The sequence below is a fragment of the Leptodactylus fuscus genome, chromosome 3 (assembly GCF_031893055.1).
Source record: "Leptodactylus fuscus isolate aLepFus1 chromosome 3, aLepFus1.hap2, whole genome shotgun sequence".
NCBI lineage: Eukaryota > Metazoa > Chordata > Amphibia > Anura > Leptodactylidae > Leptodactylus > Leptodactylus fuscus.
Window position 1 is genome coordinate 123,012,796 of NC_134267.1, and position 24,463 is coordinate 123,037,258.

The window sequence follows — 24,463 nt, forward strand, 5'->3', positions numbered from 1 at the left end:
TGGTGAAAGGTCCTCTTTAAGCTATGTCAGTGTTGCTATGGAGGTGAACTCCTATATCGAACAGCATAAAATATCCAGTGTAGATGTATTCTGTTGGTGCTATATAAATAAAATTTATTATTATATTATTATTAGTCTTTCATTTTTACCCTGTGAAAACTACACTAGAATTAATATTCAGTCCCTCATTTACTGTACATCAGCATTAATTCTGTCTGACTTTATTCAGGGTTACAGGTCCCATTGTGAGGCATCCACCATACATTGGCTTGTACTTCTCTCCTATTGATTTATGTTTATGATCCATGGTATTTCATGCAGAATATTTGTCAACAGTTGCTTAACAGTTTCCCTACACATAATCAGCAGGCAAATTCTCAAATTTCTGCAACCTACAATATTCCCATGAGAGAAAGTAGTATCAGGCATGCTGAATTATACAGTAGCTTGCAAAAGTATTCATACCCCTTGAACTTTTTCACATTTTGTTACCTTACAATAACAAACTTCAATGTATTTCATCAAGGTTTTAAGTGATAGACCAACACAAAGTAGTAGATAATTGTAAAGTGCAATGAAAATGATCAAGGTTTTCAAAATTTTAAGCAAATAATTATCTGAAGACTGTGACATGCATAAGTATTCATCCCCCTGTACTCTGATACCCCTAAATAAAGTCCAATGCAATTCATTGCCTTTAGAAGTCACTTAATTAGTTAATAGAGTCCAACTGTGTGTAATTTAGACCAGAATGACCAGAAAAACAAACACATTTTCACAGCCTGGTGATAAACTAGTGTGAATGGTGACCAGACAAGAGCCTTTAAATGCATGGAATAAAAAAACCTCTCGATCTAGGCAGCAACAGAGAAAACCAAAAAACAGCTATCCAGCAACTTGAAAAACTCCAAACATATACAAAACTTATCTTAGTAAAAAATAGTGAAAAATAAACAACATCACCAAGACATATATCACAAAAAAAACAAACAAACACCATATTAAAATTTAAGTTTTACATATTTTTGGAGTTTTTCAAGTTGCTGGATATCTTTTTGTTTTTCTGTGTGTAATTTAGTCTCAGTATAAATACACCTCTTCTGTGAAGGCCTCAGTGGCCTCAGTTAGAGAACACTAGTGAACAAACAGCATCATGAAGACCTAGGAACAATTCAGACAGGTCAGAGAGTTGTGGAGAAGTTTCAAGTAGGTTATAAAAACATATCCCAAGCTTGCAGCTGTAATGACAGTGAAAGGTGGTTCTACAAAGTATTGATATAGGGGGCTGAATACTTTTGCACGTCACACTTTTCAGATTTTTGTTTGATTTTTTTGCACTTCACAATTATCTGCTACTTTGTGTTTGTCTATCACTTAAAATCTCAATAAAATACGTTTCTGGTTGTAAGGTGACAAATTTTGAAAAAGTTCAAGGAGAATGAATACTTTTGCAAGCCACTGTACATGTCCAAATATTTTGTTCTCAATAAAAAATGAGCCTCAAATGCATTATTTAACCAGAACTCCTTTTAGCATATGTATTTTTAAGTATATAAAGTTGAAAAGCATTCACAACATTCAGGATCTTTTCTTATGGGTAAAGCACTAGAAACAGAACCTTCTTATTCTCAGTTGTTGAACAATGTCCTGATAAACCTTTCCAATTTCCTCTATGACTTAAAAAGGCATATTGATAATGCTAAAACCTTTACTGCTTTAACATTGAATACAGTTTATTGCCTGTTTAAAGCTGTCTGGCAGATACCAGATGAACAGCAATGTATCTCTAGGAGATATACAGTATATGTGCTGGATGACATAAACACTGGATTATCTTTGTTTGAAGAAGCAATGTCCAGAGTCCAAGTACCTTACAATAACATTACAGCAGACATTTATATTGACTCAATGTGACTGTTAACACAACATGTATCATTGCTCACTATATTGCAAATCATTATTTTTCTATTTCCTCAAGCAGGCTTGAGCTAAATATGCAGGTAGCTGGGCTATCGTTTAACTTTGCTCTTAAACGTGGGTGACAATGTCTAGCTCCTATCCTAATGCATAGACATTGTTCTTTGACATTCCTGCACAGCGCCTGAAATGATGGCATCTAGATGTGCTATGTGGGGTAAGACTGGGACCCAACGCCACAAATGCTGCCGGGTGGATCCTTTTGGGTTGATGTGTACCAGAATTGTGTCCTTTTCGCATATATATGACAGATTTCTGACTGGATAAATATTTAAGCATAATTAATGGCATTTGACTTCTTACATATAGAAAAAAGAACAATAAAGTTCACTTGCACTTTAAACAAATGTGTATATATTTTCTGGTCTAAGTAATTTAAATTTAAAAAATAATGTCAGATGATATTGAGGTGCAAGCTTGGCAAGCCCTTTCTTGTAACAAACATGCGCCTCAAGCCTACATCAGTGACCTGGTCATACATTCTGAGAATGTGGGTGTTGTGGAGCTGGAAAGGCGCAGCCTCTTCATAAATTTGTAGGCCCATGTGCCAGTTGGGCTGTTTATTAAATAAAAATAAGTTATGCACTCCTTATACTCCATCTAATATTTGGGTGTTCATGGAAGAGTAGTCCGATAACAAAAAATATCTACAAAGATCCACCTGAAAAATATGAAAGAAAGGGGAAAAAAATGGGTATATCCCATAAATATACATAGCCAACCTATATGAATATACCAAAGAAATCATACAAAAAACATAAATGAAAAATATTAATATTTTATTAACAAACTAGGAGCACTAAAAACTAATGGTAAAATCACATTTTTTTGTCTATAACGTAGAGCTCTATATAGGGATCACAATGTAATTTTTTTTTTTCCCTATCAGTATGTCTTTGTAGAATTGGAGGACATCCATGCAAACACGGGAAGAACATACAAATTCCTTGCAGATGTTGTTCCTAGCGGGATTTGAACCCAGAACTCCAGTGCTGCAAGGTTGCAGTGCTAACCACTGAGCCACCGTATTGCCCCTGATAAAAATCGCATTTTTTTAGAGACAATACATAGATATTATGATCACAGCATGACAGAATATCATATAATATATATAATTACTCACAGAATTGAATGATATTCAAATATTCACTATAGTGTCATACTTATAAATAAATATAACAGTAAATAGCCTCACAAAGAAATAGCACAATTTATACAAGGTTTCCAATATGCATGTGTGTATGCACCAAACCACTACACATGTCATTGCATAATAATATACTATTATAAAGTTTTTTAGGCATGATGCCACACATATAAAAGAACCTTACACATTGTGTAAAGACTGGGGTAGGTAAAAATATACTCCAAATTGTTCAAAGGGAGTATCCAATATACATGTGTGTATGAGCAAACCACTACATATAACATTGCCTAATAGCATACTATTAGAGTATATAATATAGTTACCATGTGTTGTGGCTCTTGGTGGAGGTCCCATCCATTCCCTGGTATTGTATTTTGTTTTCATTGCATGATAATGGTTATTATATCTCTATGTGTTCTATACATATATACAGGTAGATAATTAGGATTTGGATATTTGCTATTTGTGCCATACTTTGGAGTCTGTTTGTTACCATCTACTCCAGTCTTTATTTTGTTTGTGCAGTAACACAATAGTGTGTAAGGTCTCTTTACATGTGTGGCATCAGACCAAAAAAAAGCTTTACTTGTAAACCTCTGGTATGCATCTTATACTTCTTTTAATGCTTTACACTATTTAATTTTGTGACTATATCATATACTCTAACAAGTACCCCTTGGACTCCAAAGGCCCTCAGCCTCCTGAGCAGGTAGAGTCTGCTGTGACCCTTTCTGTGCAGCGCATCCAGGTGATCAGCGCAGTCCAGCTTATTATTAAGGAGCACACCCAGGTACTTATAGGACTTGACTATCTCAATGCCTGTCACCTGGATCTCCACCGGATTTGGAGCAAGTCTCCGCTTACTAAAGTCCACCACCACCCCTTTGGTCTTCCCAGCATTAATCCTGAGGTGGTTCCACTAGTAGCATTTCACAAAATCCTGGTTTAAGTCTCTATATTCCCTGTCGTCTCCGTCAGTGATGAGCCTACTATTGCAGAGTCAACTGAGTACTTTTGTAAGTAGCAGCTAGATGAGTTGTACCTAAAGTTAGCAGTGTACAGAGTGAAGAGGAAAGTTGCAAGAACTGTACCCTGTGGTGCCCCTGTACTACAGATCACAGTGTCTGACGCATAGGCCAGGGCTCTCACATACTGATGTCAGTTTGTAAGGTAGTCTAAGATCCAGTTGGAGAGGTGGAGGTCCACTCCAACAATGTCCAGCTTGTCCCTCAGTAGCCCTAGCTGAATGGTGTTAGAAGCACTGGAAAAATCAAAGAACATTATTCTCACAGTCTTCCCTGGTTTCTCTAAGAGAGAAAGAGCTTTGTGAAGAAGATAGATGATGGCATCATCCACCCAAGTGCCCAGCTGATAGACAAACTGGAGAGGGTCCATAGTAGAGCTCACTAGAGGTCGGAGATGTGTCAGAATCAGTCTCTTTAGAACCCTCATCAAGCAGGATGTCAATGCTACAGGTCTGTAGCCATTAAGGTCCGTTGGAAGCGGTGTCTTTGGAACTGGTACCACAAAAGATGTTTTCCACATTTATGGTACCACTCCCAGGCGTCAGGCTTCAAGCTCATATTGTACATATGTGTAATAACACCACACAGCTGGTCTCCACACACTTTAAGAACTCTTGTGATTATCTAATCAGGTCCTCCGGCCTTGTCTGCTTTAATCCTTCTGATTTCCCTACACACTTGAGACTCTGAAAACCAGATTGTAGCCAGATGACAGCTGGTTTATGAGCTGTACTGTCTGACTAGTAGCGCTTATCCAGCCACGGAAGGACAGTAAGGGGGAGCTGGCTCAAAGATCCATCCAGGGCAACCCAGAGCTTGGAATGCGTAGAGTGATGCTGGAAAACCACTTTACCAAGTGGTTATTGATTTCACTGATGTGGTAAATGGCTCAGCCATGGTCAAAAAGCATAAACAGATAGTAAACAGTCCATGTTTTTACGTCTGCAAAAATGTCTATGAACATTTGAATATGGCCTTACTTTCTATTTATATAAGCAAAGTATGCATGGACAGATTAAAGTCATATACATATTTAGATGCTCAGATACCTTTAACAGCTTGAAGCTTTGTGTTCTCTAGATAAACAAATTTTATGTGCATGATCACAAACCATCAACTATCACACTCCACTTATTAATAGGTATAACATTTTCTTGAACAAAACATTGAATAATAATACATTTTTATTCAGTCCTTAAAGGGGTTTTCACATCTCCTAAGGATCCTAACTACACTGCTAGCTTATGTAAATAGAAGAGTTTTTCTAAATATATTGCTTTAGCATTGCTGCTTTGTTTGCCAGTTATGTGAAATTATTATTCCTGTTATTTACACATTGTTTCCATGGTGCTGGATCTGTGTGAGCAGGACAGATGACATCACTCATTGCTTTCTGTGTGGAGGATGAGCTATCACTGTTATCTACGTGCAGTTCTGCTGTTCATTTAGTTGCAGTTTGCTGATAAAGCACTAATATCTCTATGTAAACACACAGATATCACTGAGCCCTTTTCTAGAAGCATGTGCTTATTATTTGATCAGCATTTATATTAGATTTCTATTAATCATAATAAGTATTGTGATAATTCATAGTGTTTAGTAAGGTGGTGTGGAGGTGGCTTTGACTGTGCATAAGGAATAAAATAAGTGAGAAAAAGAGACTGTAGCCAATGCTGCTGAAACAGGGAGATGGGAAAACCCCTTTAAGAAATATTTTCTTTCAATTACTCCTATATAGTACATATATACAGTGGACCATTGCCTGGGACAATTGTGACATTCAGTAATTCAGTAAATATGTTATATTGTTGAGAAAAAATTCAACTCTCAACCTTATACTTTGATGTGACACTTTGAGGCTAAAGCAGTTAACTTTGAAGAAGACTCTGCAAAAGCAATTGACCTCCAATGTAACCCTAAAGTAGGTGTAAAGTTAAGAGCTCGAAACTTATAGAATCTTGTACATAAAGGTAAACTGAAGCTATCAGGTAACAGATGTAAACACTGACATGCCAACAGATGGGCATGACACCAAAGGTTAAAATGGTCATTTCTCACTTCTAACTTCTGAGTGTTATGGAATCAAATTACACAGCTATGCTTTTTAAGGAAAAATCACAAGAAAACACAGCAATAAACTACAGTTCAAATGTATGATTCAGAACCACAAAACTTAAAAAAATTGCAGAGAATGATATATTAAAAATGTACAATCGCATGTTTGGCAGTGAGCTACATGACCAACAGAAGCAGTGTGGACCAAGAGGAATAACACATTAGGCCAGGATCACACAGTGCAGTTCTTTCTTAAAGGTGTATTCCCATGTACATAATCATATCTATATATGTAGATAATTAAAAGTTAAACATTTTTGCAAATATAAGTAATTAAAAATTCTGCAAAGTTTTAAAGATTTTCTCTAACTTTTTTTTACTGGTGACAGTCTGTTTTCTTGATCGGTTGTCAATGGTTACGACCAGTAATGCAGGAACTTTCTATGTTCTGGGTCTTGTCAGGAACCCAGCTATGATTCTCTTATTGTAGCTGGGTTTCTAGGCAGGAACACTACATGTATCAGAAGATATCCCGACCACAATAAGGACATTATGGCTGATTTTCTGACCTTAGAAAGTTCCTGCAGTCATGGTCATATCCACTGGCAACCGATCAAGACAACAGACTGTGACCACAAGATATTTAGAGAAAATCTTTAAAACTCTGCAAAATGTTTAATTACTTATATTTGCAAAAATGTTTAACTTTTATCTACAAATTTAAAAATAATTATGTACATGGGAATACCCCTTTAAGTCTGGATTGGATCATAAGTGGTAGGATGAGTATATGGGGAGGAACTTTTTATCGTGACTATCCTTTATATATAATGCTACATATCCCACTGTATAGGGGATACAGTGTACACAGACTTGTCAGTAAGAGGCTTCTTTGATAAGGAAACAAGAAAAAAATACCAGTCAGTCTATGTATTTTACTTTACCATTATTTGGAATAGCACAGTTAAATAAACTGCTCCATAACAGTATAACTATCCGATGCAAAATAAGGACACTGTTTAGCCCCTGTTTGGGTGAATGGAACCCTATGGATATGCTTGATATATCTGGCTGTAGCTTTCCTGCGTTATATGCCAAACATAACCTACAAATGCCATGTGAATAGAGTTGTATTTGCTTAATTACTACATGTTTTATGCAAACATAGTCATACATTAATTACCTCATTGATTAAAAATGGTAGCCATTTCACTATTATACTATTACTAACATATAAATCTCTAAAGCTTTAAAGAGGACCTTTCTACACTTCTTTATATCACTTAATAGCAGCTGTTACATTGATTCTGGCACAATGGGAATTTTTTCTTTGTCCCCACTGATCCCCAGCAATCAATGCTGTTAGTTTTGGTGCTATGCTATTTAGGTTCTGTTCTGTGTCCGCAAGGCAAGGTCAGGCAGGGGCAGACAAGGGGTCTGACTCTGATCTCTGACCCTGGTTGCCTCTGACTGGAGCTCTGAATCACATTCTCTGCCTGACATTGCCCCTTAGACATTACAGACTCTAAATAGCACTTCAGGAACACAAAACTAACTGCATTGATTGCTTGAAAACGGTGGAGGCTACAGAAGGAATTGAGTGGAGCAGCGTCTATTAACCCTGACGACGCGCTGTAATACCGTGTTAACAGTCCACTCACAAGACCGCCTAATACCCAAAACAATTAGAGTCTGCAAGTGCCAATGGTGGAGGGGCTCTACACACAGATCCAGGTCACTTCTGTCAAAGGCATGTCACTGTCAGGTACCTTGCCATTGCATGAGCGTTCCACTGCAGCCAAGTGTATCAGTTGGCTGCCCCTGGTGACCGGAACCAACCACAACGGAGTGATGCTAGCAGGACTACCCGATCAGTGTGTGAGAGCCCAGCACTAGCGGTACTCAACCCTTATTGGAGAACTATCTCACTTAGGGCTAGTTCACACGTGAACAAAGGGGCGGATTTTGACAGCGGATTTCGCTTCAAAATCCGCCCCTTTACAATGGTGGTCTATGTAGACCACCGGGCTTTTTTTTCCGCTCTCTCTCCGTGTCAAAACCCGCACGGGCAGTTCACGTGTGAACTGACCCTTAAAGTCAATTATTCTGTTCTTTTGGGGGTGTCTGCTTTCTTTTAGGGGTGTCCACTTTCCTTGATGAATGTTTCTACTTTATCAGTTCTACTGTATTCTATTTACATTTTTGCATGTGTAGCTGCTCAGACTCTTTTTTTTTTTTTTTTTAATGAAATTTAGCTAGGGCTTATTTTCGGAATAGGGCTTATATTTCAGACATACTTCAAAAATACTGAAAGATCATGTTAGTGCTTATTTTCAGGGTAGGTCTTATTTTTGGAGAAACACAATGTACGGCGCTGTTGTTAGTGCCTTAACACAACACACTGTGCTATTACAGCAGACATGTCCCACCTCCTCAGTGTCTGAGTGATTGGCCTCTGGAGCAGGTGTTAGCTAAAACTTACAGCTAACACTCTACTCCATCAACTCCCATATTAACCACCCAGAAAATGTAAATGGCATTACAGAATTGATGGGGGTTTTTTATCCACCAAGAAAGAGTTAATAAAATTTAGTCAATAAGTTAAAGGCACCCCAAAATGGTGTAATTACAAAATGCATCTCATCCCTTATATGGCTAAATCACTAGAAAAAGAAAAAGTATAGCTAGCAGAATGTGAAGACAAAAAACTCCAAAATTGCCAAATCATAAGAACACAACTGGCTGTGGCAGGAAGGTAATGTATAAGCTGTGCGAGTGTATATTAGGGTACACCACAAATGTAGAGCTTACAAGGGAAAAGAAACCAGAAATGACTCCTCAAATCATAGGAGCGTCTGCACAGCTTAGATATTCATTTTCACCATCTGCTGTGCATTCACATCTTGGAAAACTGATGATCATTATGCCCTTTGATAAATTATTTGAGGCAGCGCCGCACTTCCCATGAGGCGACCTGAAGCGACCGCTTCAGGCGCCGCTATGCCAAGGCCCCGGGGAGGGCGGCATTTTTGCTGACCTAAGCCAGTCCAGGACAAGCTGTCCTGGACTGGCTTAGGGTCACCGTCACTGAGTGGTGGATTGGGGAGGCCACTGGAGCAGCGCTGCTCCAGCGACCGCCCCTCACGCTCGGGCAGAGAGCAGGTCCTCTCCCTGCCTGCTAAAGGCGCTCGCTCCACTCGGCCCCGCCCCCTCAGTTCGGCCTCGCCCCCTTAAGCTCGGCCTACCCCCTCCGCTCCTCCCCCTCCTCGGGGAGGGGGGGCTTTCTGACGTCTACCTCAGGTGGCAGAAGCACATGGTTCACCCCTGATTTGAGGGGTGCAGTTTTCAAAATTTGGTCACTTACTAGAGGATTCCACTTCACTGACACCTTAGCTCTAAATCTGTGCTTCAAAAGTCACATAGCGCTCCTTCACATCTACGCTCTGCAGTGTGCCCAAACAGCAGGTCATGCCCACTTGTCACTATTGTACACAGGATAACATACTTAACAACGTCAAATCTGTGTTTAAACAACACAGGCACAGAAGGGAAATAGTGATATTTGGTTTTTGGAGCAGTGAACTCTTTGAAAACAATTTTTAGCATATGTCTGAATAGCCTTTAAAAATCTTTTAATTCAGGTGCTGCCTCCAGATCTTCCAAAGAACCCCCTGTTTGTAGTAAAAATGGGTAAATACTATATGCTAATGAGGCTCAGAACCACTCAGAACGGAGCATTACTGTGCATGTGTGGGATTTCAACCGCCCGGAGAGAGACAACGGAAGATATAGGTGGTACAGGATGTTTGGAGGAGGAGTTCTTTTGGAGTGCAAGCAATGGAGGAGCGTTTTAGAGGTATGACGTGGGGGGTGCTCGCTGGCCCTGGGGAACGCCCAGAGTTGCTCAGTGAGCCTCATTAGCATATAGTATTTATCCATTTTTACTAAAAATGGAGGGGGCCTTTTGAAGAATGGGAGGCAGCACCTGAACTGCTTCTTTAACCCCTTAGCGACCTTTGACGTACTATTACGTCATGGACGCGAGGTACTTCGCGCACCATGAAGTAATATTACGTCATGGTGATTCCGCCCGCTCACTAGCTGAGTGGGCGGAATCGGAACTGAGTGATAGCTGTTACTGACAGCTATCACCCTTTTCCATAACCTCCGGTCGGTACTTTTACCGATCGGAGGTTTTAACCCTTTGATTGCGATGGTCAAACATGACCACCGCAAACAAAGGGTGCCGCGATCTCTCCCCCCCCCGCCGGCACCCCCCGGACCGAGATCGGGGGGTGCCGGTATCTGTAGTACGTAGTCTGGGGTCTGGTTAGTGACCCCAGACAGCCCTGAGCACTCACTTACTTACCTGGTGCTCCCGGCGTCTTCTGGAAGTGAGCTGTCCCGTCCGCACAGCTCACTTCCTGTGTCTAGAGTGAGACACGTGCAGGCTGTCACTGCAGCCTGTGTCTCAGTCTAGAGTAGAGAATCAGTGATGCAATCTTCACTGATCCATGTGTCCCATAGACACAAGAACAAGTAAAAAAAAAAGTGTAAAAAAAAAAAAAAAAAGTATTTGAAAACAATTAATAAAGTTATAAAGTCCCAAAAATCCCTTTTTTCTATAAAAAATGAATTATGTAAAAAAAACAAAAAATTAATAAAAACAATACATATTTGGTATTGTCGCGTCCGTAACAACCTGTACAACAAAACTGAAACAATATTTAATGTACACAGTGAACGGCGGTAAAAAATAACGGAAAAAACCCGCCGGAAGTAGTGATTTTTCGCCATCTCACCTTACAAAATGTGCTATAAAAAGTGATCAAAAAGTCATATGCACCCCAAAATAGTACCAATAAAATGCACAGGTTGTCCCGCAAAAAATAAGCCCTCAACCAACACTGTCAAGCGAAAAATAAAAATGTTACGCCTCTCAGAAGATGGCGATGCAAAAATCACTGATTTATGTCCCCAAATGTGTTTTTGTTCTGCAGACTTAGTATCGCATAAAAAAATAACATAAATGAGGTATCGCCGTAACCGTACCAACCTGCAGAATAAAGGTCACATGTTACTTATACTGTACGCTGCATGGCGAAAAATGTAAAAGGTAAAACTCAATACCAGAATTGATTTTTTCTCTTTTAAATCCAGCAAAAAAAGAGTTAATAAAATGTAATCAGTAAGTTTTAGGCACCCCAAGATGGTGTCATTACAAAATACATCGTATCCCGCAAACAACAAGCCCTTATATGGCCACGTCAGCAGAAAAATAAAGAAAATATAGCCTCTACCAATGTGAAGACAAAATCACGCAAAATCGCCAAATCATTAGAACACAACTGGGTGCGGCAGGCAGGGAATGTATAAGCTGTGCAAGCGAATATCAGGGGACACCCTATATTTACAGTTTATGAGGGAAAATATACCAGAAGTGACCCCCAAAGTGACCCCAGTGTGACTCCCCCAATCATAGGAGCTACTGGGGGTACAGTAGGGAATTTAGTGTCTGCAATGTCCTCCGCACCGCTTATATATTCCCTCTTTGCCATCCGCTGTGCAGTCACGTCCGGGATACTAATACTACACTACACCCCCTGATAAATTCTTTTAGGGGTGCAGTTTTCAAACTGCGGTCACTCCTTTGGGGAATCCACTTTTCTGGTACCTTACAGGCTCTACAAACATGACATGGCGTCTAGATACCAAACATCTGAATCTGTACTCCAAAAGCCGCATCGCGCTCCTTCCCTTCTGCCCCCTGCTGTGTGCCCAAACTGCAGTTTATGCCACATGTATGACACTGGTGTAACCGGGGTAATGTCATATGTGAGTATAAACTGATATTAGGGCACATGTATGACACTGGTGTACCCCGGATAACGTACGTAATGTCATATGTGGGTATAAACTGATATTAGGGCCCAGCCAGACACAGAAGGGAAGAAGGTTATTTGGTTTTTGGAGCACAGACTTAGACGGTTTGGTTTTTGGATGCCATGGCACTTTTGCAGAGACTCTAAAATTTCCCCTACAAAATGGGGTCACTTCTTGGGGAATTCCAGTTTACTGGCACCTCCAGGGCTCTGCAAAAACAACATGGCACCCAGAAAGTCCCTCTAAATCTGTACCCCAAAAGCTATAAAGCGCAGTGCTCCTTCCCTTCTGAGCCCTGCTGTGCACCCAAGCAGCAGTTTATACCCACATATATAATTTTTTTGCCCCTCGGGATCGCCCACTTAATAGTTTTAGGAGTGCAGGTCTCTGACAATACAAAGTGGGTGCAATGCATTGGATACCAAAATGGCATATTTCTTTAAAAATTTCAAATTTTGGGAAGCATTTTTAGTCTCAAAATCATAATACCACTTGATACATTCCTTGATGGGTGTAGTTTCTAAAATGGGGTCACTTTTGAGGGGTTTCTATTGTATTGATACTTTAGGGGCTCAGCAAATCCGACATGGCACCTCAAAACTATTCCAGCAATATATGCCCTCCAAAATCCAAATAGCGCTCTTTCCATTCTGAGCCCCAACATGTACCCATACAGCAGATTATGATCCCATATGGGGTATTGCCGTGTTCAGGGGAAATTATGGGGGGCTCTTAATTCTCTAACTACTTGCAAAAATTAAAAATATGGCGCTAAATGGACGATTTATTGGAAAAAAAGTAATTTTTCATTTTCACATCTCAATGGTAAAAAAATCTGTGAAACACCTGTAGGGTCCAAGTGCTCACTAAACCCCTTGATAAATTCCTTGAGGGGTCTAGTTTTCAAAATGGGGTCGTTTTGGGGGGGGGGGGTTTCCACTGTTCTAGCACTTCAGGGGCTCTCCAAATGCAACATGGTGCCTGAAACAGATTTCAGCTAAATTTGCCCTCCAAAATCCCAATAGCGATCCTTCAGCTCTGGACTTTACAGTGTGCCCATAGATCACTTTACATCCACATGTGGGGCATTTCTGTAGTTGGGGCAAAGTGCTTGACAATTTGTGGGGTGCATTTTCTTTTTTAACCCGTTGTGGAAATGCATAATTTGGGGTTAAAGCTACATTTTATAGCAAAAAATGTCACTTTTCCTTTTGTTGGGCCAATTCTGTTACACTCCTGTATCGTCAAAGGGCTCACTAAACCCCTTGGTAAATTCCTTGAGGGGTATAGTTTCCAAAATGGGGTGACATTTTTGGGGTTTCCACTGTTTTGACACATTGGGGGCTCTGCAAAAGGGACATGGTGCCTGAAAAGTATTCTAGTAAAATCTGGCCTACAAAATCCAATTAGCGCTCTATCCGTTCTGAGAGCGACCGTGTGCCCGTACATTCGGGTACCAGCACATATGGGGTATTGTCGTGTTCGGGAGAAATTGTGTAACAAAATGTGGGTGCAGTTTCTCCTTTAACCCTTTGTGAAGATGAAAAATTTGGGGCTACAGTGACATTTTATTATAAAAAAAGTAATTTTTCATTTTCACATCTCAATGGTAAAAAAATCTGTGAAACACCTGTAGGGTCCAAGTGCTCACTATACCCCTTGATAAATTCCTTGAGGGGTCTAGTTTCCAAAATGGGGTGACATTTTGGGGTTTTCCACTGTTTTGGCACCTTGGGGGCTTTGCAATCGGGGCATGGCGCCTGAAAAATATTCTAGCAAAATCTGGCCTACAAAATCCAATTAGTGCTCCATCCGTTCTGAGAGCGACCGTATGCCCGTACATTAGGGTACCAGCACATATGGGGTATTGTCGTGTTCGGGAGAAATTGTGTAACAAAATGTGGGGTGCAGTTTCTCCTTTAAACCTTAGTAAATGTGTAAATTCTAGGGCTAAATGAATATATTAGTGACAGAAATTGAAAAATGTAAATTTGACCTCCATTTTGTTTTAATTGTTGTGAAATGCTGAAAGGGTTAAGAAACTTTCTAACTGCTGTTTTAGATTCTTTCAGGAGTGCAGTTTTTAGAATGGGGTGACTTTTGGGGGGTTTTATTAGAGAGGCCTTTCAAGTTCCCTTCAGAACTGAACTGGTCCCTTGAAAAATGTGTTTTGGAAATTTTCTTGAAAATTTGGAAAATTACTGCTTGACTTGTAAGCCTTATAATATCTGAAAAAAATGAAAGGGTGCTTAAAATTTGATTGCTACATAAATCAGAGACATGGTTAATTATATTTATGAAAAAATTCGGGTAGTATGACTTTCTATTTCAAAGGCTTGCAATTTCAAAGTTCGAAAACTGCATTTTTTTCAAAATTTTCACCAAATTTCCTATTTTTTCATAATTAAAGACAAAACATATCAACGAAAATTTACTACTGACATGAAGTACAATGTGTTACGAAAAAACAATCTCAGAATCACTTGTGTAAGTTAAAGCGTCTCAAAGTTATCGCCATTTAAAGTGACACATGTCAGATTTGAAAAAAGAGGCCTGGTCCTTAAGTCACTTTTGGGCTGTGTCTCTAAGGGGTTAAAGGCTATTCAGGCATATGCTTAGCTCAAAATACGTTTTCTGAATGATAGAATCCCTTTGATTTATTTTCCAGATATGAATGCACAGCTGATGGTCAAAGGTTAAAATGGCAATTTTTCCTGGAATATGTAATTTAAGTTCACAATATGTTGTGCCCAGATTTTTTTTTAATTGTAGTAGGCTAGAGAATGTGAAAAAAAAAAGAAGCATGTTCACTTGTCCAAATGCTCAGAGGTCTCCCTGCATGGTCCGGTCATGTTACTCCACTGTTTTCTCTCAGTGGCCTCAGCGATGGACACAAGACGTCACTATCTGTGTCATCCCATGTCCTTTCTTTAGACCGCTAAGACCTAAAGAAAGGAACATGGGACATCACAGTATGTAGAGGACTTCTGGAAAAACAAGACAGCGGAGCAGTAGAACAACTCTGGAAGACACCGAAGCACCGGAGACAGGTGAGGATTTGATTAGTGTGACTATATATCTGAAACACAGAGTATTTCACATTTTGAAAATTGATAATTTTTTGAAATTTCCATCAGATATTCTTTTATAAATAAATGCCAAAAAATATTGATCAATGTTTACAACTAACATGAAGTATAATGTGTCACGAAAAAACAATCTTAAAGAGGACCTTTCACCATATCTGGGCACAGGCAGTGCTATATACTGCCAGAAAGCTGACAGTGCGCTGAATTCAGCGCACTGTCGGCTTTCCCGATCCGTGCCCGGTGTAAAGCGCTATCGGTCCCGGTACCGTAGCGCTTTACAGTCAGAAGGGCGTTTCTGACCATTAGCCAGAGACGTCCTTCTGCCTCGCGGCGCCTATCGCGCTGTGCTGTGGAGCCGGGAGGAACGCCCCCTCCCTCTCCTGATAATGCTCGTCTATAGACGAGCGCTGTGAGCAGAGGGAGGGGGGCGTTCCTCCCGGCTCCACAGCACAGCGCGATTGGCGCCGCGAGGCAGAAGGACGTCTCTGGCCAATGGTCAGAAACGCCCTTCTGACCATAGAAGAGCTACGGTACCGGGCCGTAAACTCTTCACACCGGGCACAGATCGGGAAAGCAGACAGTGCGCTGAATTCAGCGCACTGTCAGCTTTCTGGCAGTATATAGAACTGCCTGTGCCCGGATATGGTGAAAGGTCCTCTTTAAGTAATCTTGAGTAAGTTGCATAGTTATTGACTTGTAAAGTGCAACACGTCAGATATGAAAATGAGGCTGTAATCTTAAGGTACTTTTAGGTTGTTTTCTTAAGGGGTTAACAGATGCTAAGAACTTGAATTTGTAGAGTCGGTGAAAGGTCCTCTTTCACAATGATGCTCAGTGATGAGACCATCAGTGATGTCCGTATGTACAGCACGTGACTGTTGCAGACAAGAATTGGTTGCAGCGGTTTCATATCATTACAGCAGGTCAACTCTACATCAAAATAAACAGAGACAAGTTGGCATCAAGGGACTGATCATGCAATCAAGGATATAGGGGGCGAGTATCAGTTTGAATGTTATTGTACAGTACAAACAGCTTCCAATTATTTCATGCTAAACCCAAAAATCCCTTGAAGATTCCATTCCAAAAATATTTTAATTTATAATAGATAATAATTATATAATTATTTACAATATAATCAATATATAATTATTAATAATGATTTATGATAATTAATAGAAAGTAAAACAAAATAAGATGTTTGTTTTATATTTTATTGTTAATATGAATAAAGTTATGGAAATGTGATACAAATAAATATATATATATATATACATGTATATTTCTATATAATATAATTTTACATTAAATGCTAAATTCATATTTAGAAAATAAAAATTCAGGAAGGGGAAAGACAGCTGAACAATGTTGCAGGATGGTCCGGTAAATACTTTATAAAATTAGAATAGTTTGTAAAGCTGTTATGAATTAGCACTTTTACCAGAGTAAAATGAGCTATTGTAACCCTGCATGTAGAAAACTGTATAATGTGAATAAAAAAAATATAATTATGTGTAAGTGCAGATTCAGACAGGCGAATTCAGTCTCCGTGAAATATGGGACCAAGCATCAACTGTATGGGCTGGACTGAACACTGTTCGGGGACCTGGTCTCACAACATCATAGTCATCTAAGATGCTTTGAGCCACTGCCTCAGCAGATGACTGTCCTATGTTTTATAGAATAGCACAGTAGTCCATTGGTGACACCCGACATATGGCCCATATTTCATCAACTGAATATGCCTGTCTGAAAATGGCAACACAATTTATACTTTACTGCTCCATTGTCTAAATTGTAAATGGCCTCAATTCATTTATTGCTTTCCTTGATTCTTTACATCATCATCTCCACTAAGCAGTCGTCATCATTGTCATGTACACACATTTCCCTACTATGGTCTATACAAATTTTTAGTTCTCACTGTATCACATCTATCTATTCAGCTACAGTCTATCTGGAAATTAAACAGTGTTATCACCTATTAGAAATAAAGAGATTATTTTGAGCAATTTAGAACATGTAATATTTGTGTAGATTTGTTACCAGCTAAGCCAATATCCAATCTGATTATTTCCTGTTACATTATGGTATGATTGTAACATTGTAAATAATATAGTCTCTTAGATGGTAGTCTGAAAATGCAGGTCAGTCTGAAAATGTCTATCTCCACTTAGAATAAGTATGACTTACACTAGGTTTATATTAGCATCATCTCCTAATTGTTGGGGTCCATCAAAGAGATGGACTGCTAAAACAGCAGTTACGCACAGAACCTGGCGAATCCCATTTACTATAATGGGGTCCAACAGGTGTCCTTCATTTTTCAAATGAAACCGGCAGAGGATAAGATCCTCTGTACAGGAATTTTTTCTCCACTGATTTTCAGTGGAGATAGTAACGGATGTGAAGTTAGACTTAGGCTAAGGCCCCACATTGAGGAAACGCAGTTTTTTTTCTGCTAGATTTTATTGTGGATTTTTGAGCCAAACCCAAGAATGGCTACAAAAGGAATGGGAAATTTATATAAAGCTCTTATGCTTCTACCTTTCGCTCAATCCACTCCCGGCTTTGTCTTAAAAAACCGCAACAAAAAAAGCTGTGTTTCCGTAATGTGGGGCCACAGCCTAAAAGAGGTTTTTCACTTGGCCTGTCTTTCCTTGTAAGAAGGGTCCCTTGACATCAATCTGGTTATAAAATGACCCATTCCTTGAACCCTCAGCAGTCAAAGGTTTTAAAACCAGCCAGAAAATGTTCAATTTCCCTGCTGTGCCATCACAGGAGAAAATAAGCATTACACCATTACGACTTGACAACCATTACAAGGTTACCTGTGTAATACAAGATAAAACAATCCTTTGGTAAGAGAGATGATCCTTATAACTGCACCCCACTCCGGCCAACTGATGATAATTCCAGAACAAAGGATACCCTCTATTAACTCAGGATTCTCTATTAGGGTGTATAATAATGAATTTTCTATACCGGGCAACCCCTTTAAGATACAGTACATATGAACCATATGAATAAAGTTATCATTCAGATTCAAATCCAGAATCATGCTCCTCTTCACAGTTTTCTTCATCATTGTCTGTGTCTGATTCCGAGTCATAGAAAGATAAAGTTGCCTGAACTGGAAAATTTCGTAATAAGTCATCTGCTTGCAAATACATGAGATCTAGTGGCTTTGATCTGGGCCAAAATAATCTACAACACAAGAAAAAATATAAATAATCATGTTACTACAGAGCTGAAAAAAGCAGATCCAATATAACATTTTGTAGATATCATGCTGTCAGCAAAAAACATATACACAGACACACAATTATTACCTAAACAAGACCAGCTATAACTCTACCATAGAGTTTACACGTTTAAGAATTAAGGAATGGGTGTCCCATCAATATATTATAACTATGTTTGACAAGACAGGCCCAACTGTTGGGCCCCTTACTGATCATGAGTAGAGATGAGCAAACAGTAAAATATTCGATATTCGGTTCGAATAGCCCCTCAATATTTGACTATTCAAACTAATATCGAACCCCATTATATTCTATGGGGAAAAATGCTCGTTTCAGGGGATCCCACTCTTCGACTCAGGAGGGTCACCAAGTCCACTATGACACCCCAGGAAATTATGCCAACACCCTGGAATGCAACTGGGACAGCAGGGGAAGCATGTCTGGGGGCATCTAACATGCCCAAGTCACTGTATTACGTCGGGTTCCTTGCCAGCTTGCGATATGCGCGAGCTGACTTTTTCCCATAGGAACGCATTGACCAGCGTTGACTGGCCGAATGCCATACAGAGTACAGCATTCGGCCAATCAACGCTGGTTCTGCCAGAGGCTCGTCTGTGAGGAGGCGAAGTCTAAGATCGGACCAGAATGGAGACTGCTGTGGACCGATCATAGACTCCGCCTCCTCCGACAAAACCAGCGTCGATTGGCCGAATGCTGTACTCTGTATGGCATTCGGCTAATCAACGCTGGTCAATGTATTCCTATGCCGAGATGTAGCAGTGCTGGCCGTGCGCTCAGCTCGGCTACTCCAGAGATGCAGCCGAGCTTAGTGCACGGCCAGCACGGCTACACCGGAGATGAAGCAGAGCTGGCCGTGCACTCAGCTTGGCTACTCCAGAGATGCAGCCAAGCTGAGCGCACGGCCAGCACTGCTACACCGGAGAACCACTGCTAGACCAGAGAACCGCTGAACCCTGCTGCACACTCAGCTCTGCTGCATCACAGATGCGCTGAACCCTGCTACACACTCAGCTCTGCTGCATCAGAGATGTAGCAGAGCTGAGTGTGCGCTGAACTCTGCTGCTGTACTCTGTATGACATTTGGCCAATCAACGCTGGTCAATGCATTCCTATGGGAAAAAGTCAGCTTGCAAGCTGACAGGGATCCCGACCAGATACAGCCCCAAAGAGCTGGGTGAGTAACATTCCCCCCTAAATAAAGGTAATCCCTTGCTAACCCTGCTTGTACATCTATCCCTGTCTCACAGTCACATAGTTCACAGTCTCAAATTAACTGAATGTTAAATCCACCATTTGTATAACTTGGAGGTCACCTGATTTAGCCAGACAATTACTTTTTCTGATTTTTTTTCTATGCCTCCGTTGTCGTAGTTCCTGTCCCACCTCCCCTGCGCAGCTATTGGTGCAAAAAAAGCGCCAGGGGAGGTGGGAGGGGATACAAATTTTTAGTGCGTTTGCCTCGTGGTATTCGATTGGAATCGAATGCCTTGAACGGCCTGTTATTCGATCAAATATTTATTCGATCGAACAGTGTTCGTTCATCTCTAATCATGAGGGTTCTTTGCACCATTTCCTAATACTAGAGTAAGTTGCCCGATGCATCTACAGTAAGTATCTATTCTAGTCTATGGGAGTAAAGAAACAAGCTTTCAAAGGCAATTTTTGATTCTAATAGTCTTCAAGTAAAAGTATGTAAATTGATAACTCTGCAGAAGGTATATTATGTGACTGTATATAACTAGAGACACGTGTGTCAATGCAAAGATATAATTCATTACATACATGTACTGATATCTATATATCACAAAGATAATCCTTTAATAGTCCCACAGTGGGGAAATTTCAAAGCATAAATATATAAAACTTCTACAACGAAGATAAAAATGAATGTGTCTTCCAGCCAGCCACTGTGCACATATAAAGCAGGCCTGATCTCAACATCTGTTTTCTTCTAACTACTCAGCATCAGTAAATTAACCTAACCTCAGTAACACGTTTTACCTCACAGGGTGGTTGTAGTCTACAGGCTTCTGTCCAGCTTGACGATTTTCACACAGGCCTTTGGCAAATGGCTAGAATGGAGAAGAGAACATGTTATCATCAGTACAAGCTGTTTTCTACATCAGAGTACCCTTCATGCACTTCTCAGGATAGTGTCAGAAAGTCCTAACTATGTGCTATATTGTATATGGAGTCTGCAAACAAATCCTATATTGATTCATGTGAAATATAACTCAATAAAGCAGCAGAATATAAAGGTTAGTGAGAATAGTGATTGCCACTGTGACTATGTGGCTGACAACATGTCGCCACAGCTTCATTTATCACCAGCTCCAGACCGAGATCCAAAAGGCATACACATTACACACCTAGGAGAACATAGACATTAGTTGGGATTTCATGAGATAGTTCAGTATACTGTATGGTTGACCCCTGATAAGAATATCCAATTTTCCTGTCTAGTTTAAAGAATAGAAAAGGCCTATCGCAGAAGTAGGATATGTCTCATTTGAAGGCTGTTTTACTTACCAAGCTATGTGACAGTAATTTTCTGGAACTACTTTGACTCCACGGTCTCCAAAATAAAATGTCGGGTCTGCAATTTACAAGTGGATAAATTATACATCGTATCAAGTTTTTGTTTTATAGACAGTCTATGATAGTCATGCAACTTCTCCATATACACTATTTTGTCTATAAAACTAAGGAGAACTACCAGAAGTAAAGGCCCTGCACTACATGCTAGAAACTTTTGCATACCTCTCTAAAGGTATGACTGTAGCAAACTTTCCATAAGTTTAAAGGGGCTCTATCACTAGGAAAAGTCATTTTTAACTAATCACACCTTTGCATAGCCTTTAGAAAGTCTATTTCACACCTACCTTTTGTATGTAGATTGCCTCAGTGGTTTCTGAATAAGTCTGTTTTTATTCATATGCTAATTAGACTGGTGCATGATAGATCGTGCACACCTCTGCTATTGTTCTCTATGGGAGACTGCTGCTGATGATGACTCAGCTTCCTGTTTGCTTCACACACAAAGAAGATAATAGGAGAGAGGAGGCTGCTGGGAACTTCCTGAGCTGGCTGGAGGCTCATTAGCATATGAATAAAAACGGACTTATTCAGACACCACTGAGGCAATCTACATACTAAAGGTAAGTGTGGAATAGACTTTCTACCCATTACCTATCCATATATAAGAATAGGTAAAAAATGCCTGATCAGTGGGATTCTGACTGCTGGCACACCGATAAAAAAAAAAAAATTACATGACCCCACATTTGAAGGTTGCAGAAGGTAAGCATGTGTTGTAGCTCTGTTCATTTCTCTGTGATTGGCAAAGATGAGTACTGTACTTAGCTTGTCATCAGCAGTGCTATGGAAAGGAATGAACTGGCTGCAGGCATGCTCGATCATGGCTCAAACCAAGGACTCAGGAATTTCTGTGCTTGTGATCAGTGTAGGTCCAGTAGTCATACCTTCACTGATCACACAATATTCCTTTTTATCATATTGTTTACATTTGTCACATGACTTTTATATATCATTTTGGGCAGTTCTACAGTAGTCAAAAGAATCTAAGATAATATGTAAGTTATTGCTGTTATTAATTATTATTATTATATTTTTATTTATTTATTATGCTTAATTATATAGCGCCTTCATATTCCGCAGCGCTTTACAACATTGTGGTCACTGTCCCATTATTATTACAAATTACACTTTTGAAATAATTATGAGATCAAGATTATAGCAATTAACAATATAATTAATGTAGAATAAAATGCTTTTCAGCATTAGGCTCCATTCACATTGAGTAACGCTGGCGTTTTTTGTGCTTATTTTGGCACATAGCGCCACGTAAACACCGCATTTGCACCGCGTTTGCACCGTACAACGCAACCGCAAAATAACGCGGCACAAACGCGGCGCTATGTGCCAAAATAAGCACAAAAAAACGCCAGCATTACTCAGTGTGAATGGAGCCTAATGTGGCCCAATGGATACTGGTTTATCAGATATTTTGAATTACTGGACAGTCATAGAAAAGTATAGTAAATTTAGTTATAAAAAAAACAGATTGACAGACCAAAATGGTTATAAAATATGCTAGAATTTCTGAATTACTGTATACCGGATTAAAGGAATATCATTGTTATAAGACTATACATCACAGTCCCTTGATAAGTGGGTAAAGGTCAGGCAAGGGACTCCATATATATCCATATCCATAGCCTCCAACATGCTAACAGCTTGCTACCACTGGATATGACAGATCTGCGGCTGTGCAGGTGCTAATAATTCACCAATAATGGCTGACAACAGAACAACTGATTGTATTAAGCTGCTTAGCAAATATAAATAAGATAGATAATCAGAAGATTTATAGATAGTTGGATGGGTTATATCTGCCCACTAGTAATAGGGTAGTAAGTAATGCTGTACCCTCTCAGTAGCGCCACACAGTTCACATTGAGATCATGACTTTGTATGGGAATTACCTGTGCTCTGTCCTCTTGTCTACTCCTCTCCTGACCCGAATACATCCAGTTAGGTAAGGTCTTCTGATATATTTGCAGCTTAGGCAGTCCATATTAAGTGAGGATAACCTGCAGTCTTCATTCCCAGAGTTCTGCTTTACCAAGGTTTGTGCCATCTGCATAGTGCAAGCACCTCACACTGTTCTCAAGTCTGCTGCCTCCTCCATCAGTATTTAAGGGCTGGCCTGGCCCTGCCCATTATTCACCTAAGCAATGAAGAAGTGGCCAGTGCTGGCCAGAGCAGGCAGAAGGCCATCCTCACTTGTTTAGGCTCGTGCAAGAGTCCAGATGGTGAGGGGAGAGAAGTGACAAGGACGTGTGAATGACACCTCCACAGGTCCACGGGCAGGACAGGGGGCTATGATGAGATCCACAGCACATTTATCACTTGTGCACCCAGTGACCTCTGTGTATATAGCCCTGACAGGTGACTGAGCAAGCACTCAGGGTCTGGATCCATTATATTATAGTGATACAGTATGCCTGTTGTAAGGACCCAAACCAATCCACTGCCACATCTATCTCCAATTCATATCTGCTAGAAGAGCTATCCTCTATCCAAACTACTACCCCACATATTTCCTATATAAATCAACTATATCCCCAGTCTATATCCTCTATCCGATCTAGCACTTTATTCATATTTACTATCCCATCTATTTCTATCTATAGTTGCTATCCAATCTATTCCCTATCCACATCTACTATTCTATCTATAGCCTGTAAATATCTACTATCCGATCTGTCCCCTAGCCATATATACTATCTCATCTATAGCCTGTAAATATCTACTATCCGATCTGTCCCCTATCCACATCTACTGTACTATCCTATCTATCCCCTATCCGTATTTACTGGCAGATCTAATTTCGCTACATATATACTATCAGATCTATGCCATCTATATATCTACTATATGATCTATCATCTATCTTCCATCCATATGTCCTATCCTTTCTATTCCCTGTACATATTTACTATCAGATCTACCTCCTATCATCCGAGTTATCTCCTCCATTTATCTATCATCTCTGTCAACTCATGTAAAAAATGTAAAAGACAGCCAAAAAGTTTGCAATAAAGAGAGAGATATGCTATTCTATAACCCATGTATCTATCTCCTGTCCATCCTTGTGTACCTCGCTCACCTTCTATTGTGGTAGGGTATACAGGGGGCAGGGGGCACTCTGTGCTGCCCTCTCTGATAACCTCTATGTTGTATATAAACATGGAGCCATGCCATCATAAATAAGAGGCACTTTGAGTGATACCAGAGGAGGACTGCCCTAATCTATGAGACAAGCAGCCGTCCACACAGGGCTGCACCGGGCAGGTAGTGGAGGTGAGCGCACTATGTCTACAGTCCATGCTGTCAGTATGGCGGGTAACAGGGTCACTGAATGTCTGGGACAGGATACTTAATGTGCTGGGCTGAGCGGGTCATGTATGAGGTGAAGGGCTCGTGTCTCTCCCTTTG

At 40.1% G+C, this 24,463-nt stretch overlaps 2 protein-coding genes across 2 annotated transcripts in view; both read right to left on the reverse strand.

Moving 5' to 3' along the window:
- LOC142197741 (cytochrome P450 3A9-like) overlaps positions 1-24,463 on the reverse strand; it is a 198,093-nt gene that overhangs the window by 21,342 nt on the left and 152,288 nt on the right.
- LOC142198500 (protein ripply2.2-like) lies at positions 18,212-23,108 on the reverse strand. Its single transcript, XM_075269533.1, has 4 exons — positions 22,948-23,108; positions 20,972-21,038; positions 20,444-20,514; positions 18,212-18,383 (listed from the first exon to the last, which is right to left on the reverse strand). Exons 1-4 carry the CDS (start codon positions 23,106-23,108, stop codon positions 18,212-18,214), a joined length of 471 nt encoding a protein of 156 aa, XP_075125634.1.

Coding starts and splice junctions, on each gene's coding strand:
- LOC142198500 (XM_075269533.1), bottom strand. CDS start 23,108: ATGCAGATGGCACAAACCTTGGTAAAGCAGAACTCTGGGAATGAAGAC. Junction 21,039..22,947: donor GACAAGAGGACAGAGCACAG/GTAATTCCCATA, acceptor TGTAAATTGCAG/ACCCGACATTTTATTTTGGA. Junction 18,384..20,443: donor GACTACAACCACCCTGTGAG/GTAAAACGTGTT, acceptor CTTGTGTTGTAG/ATTATTTTGGCCCAGATCAA.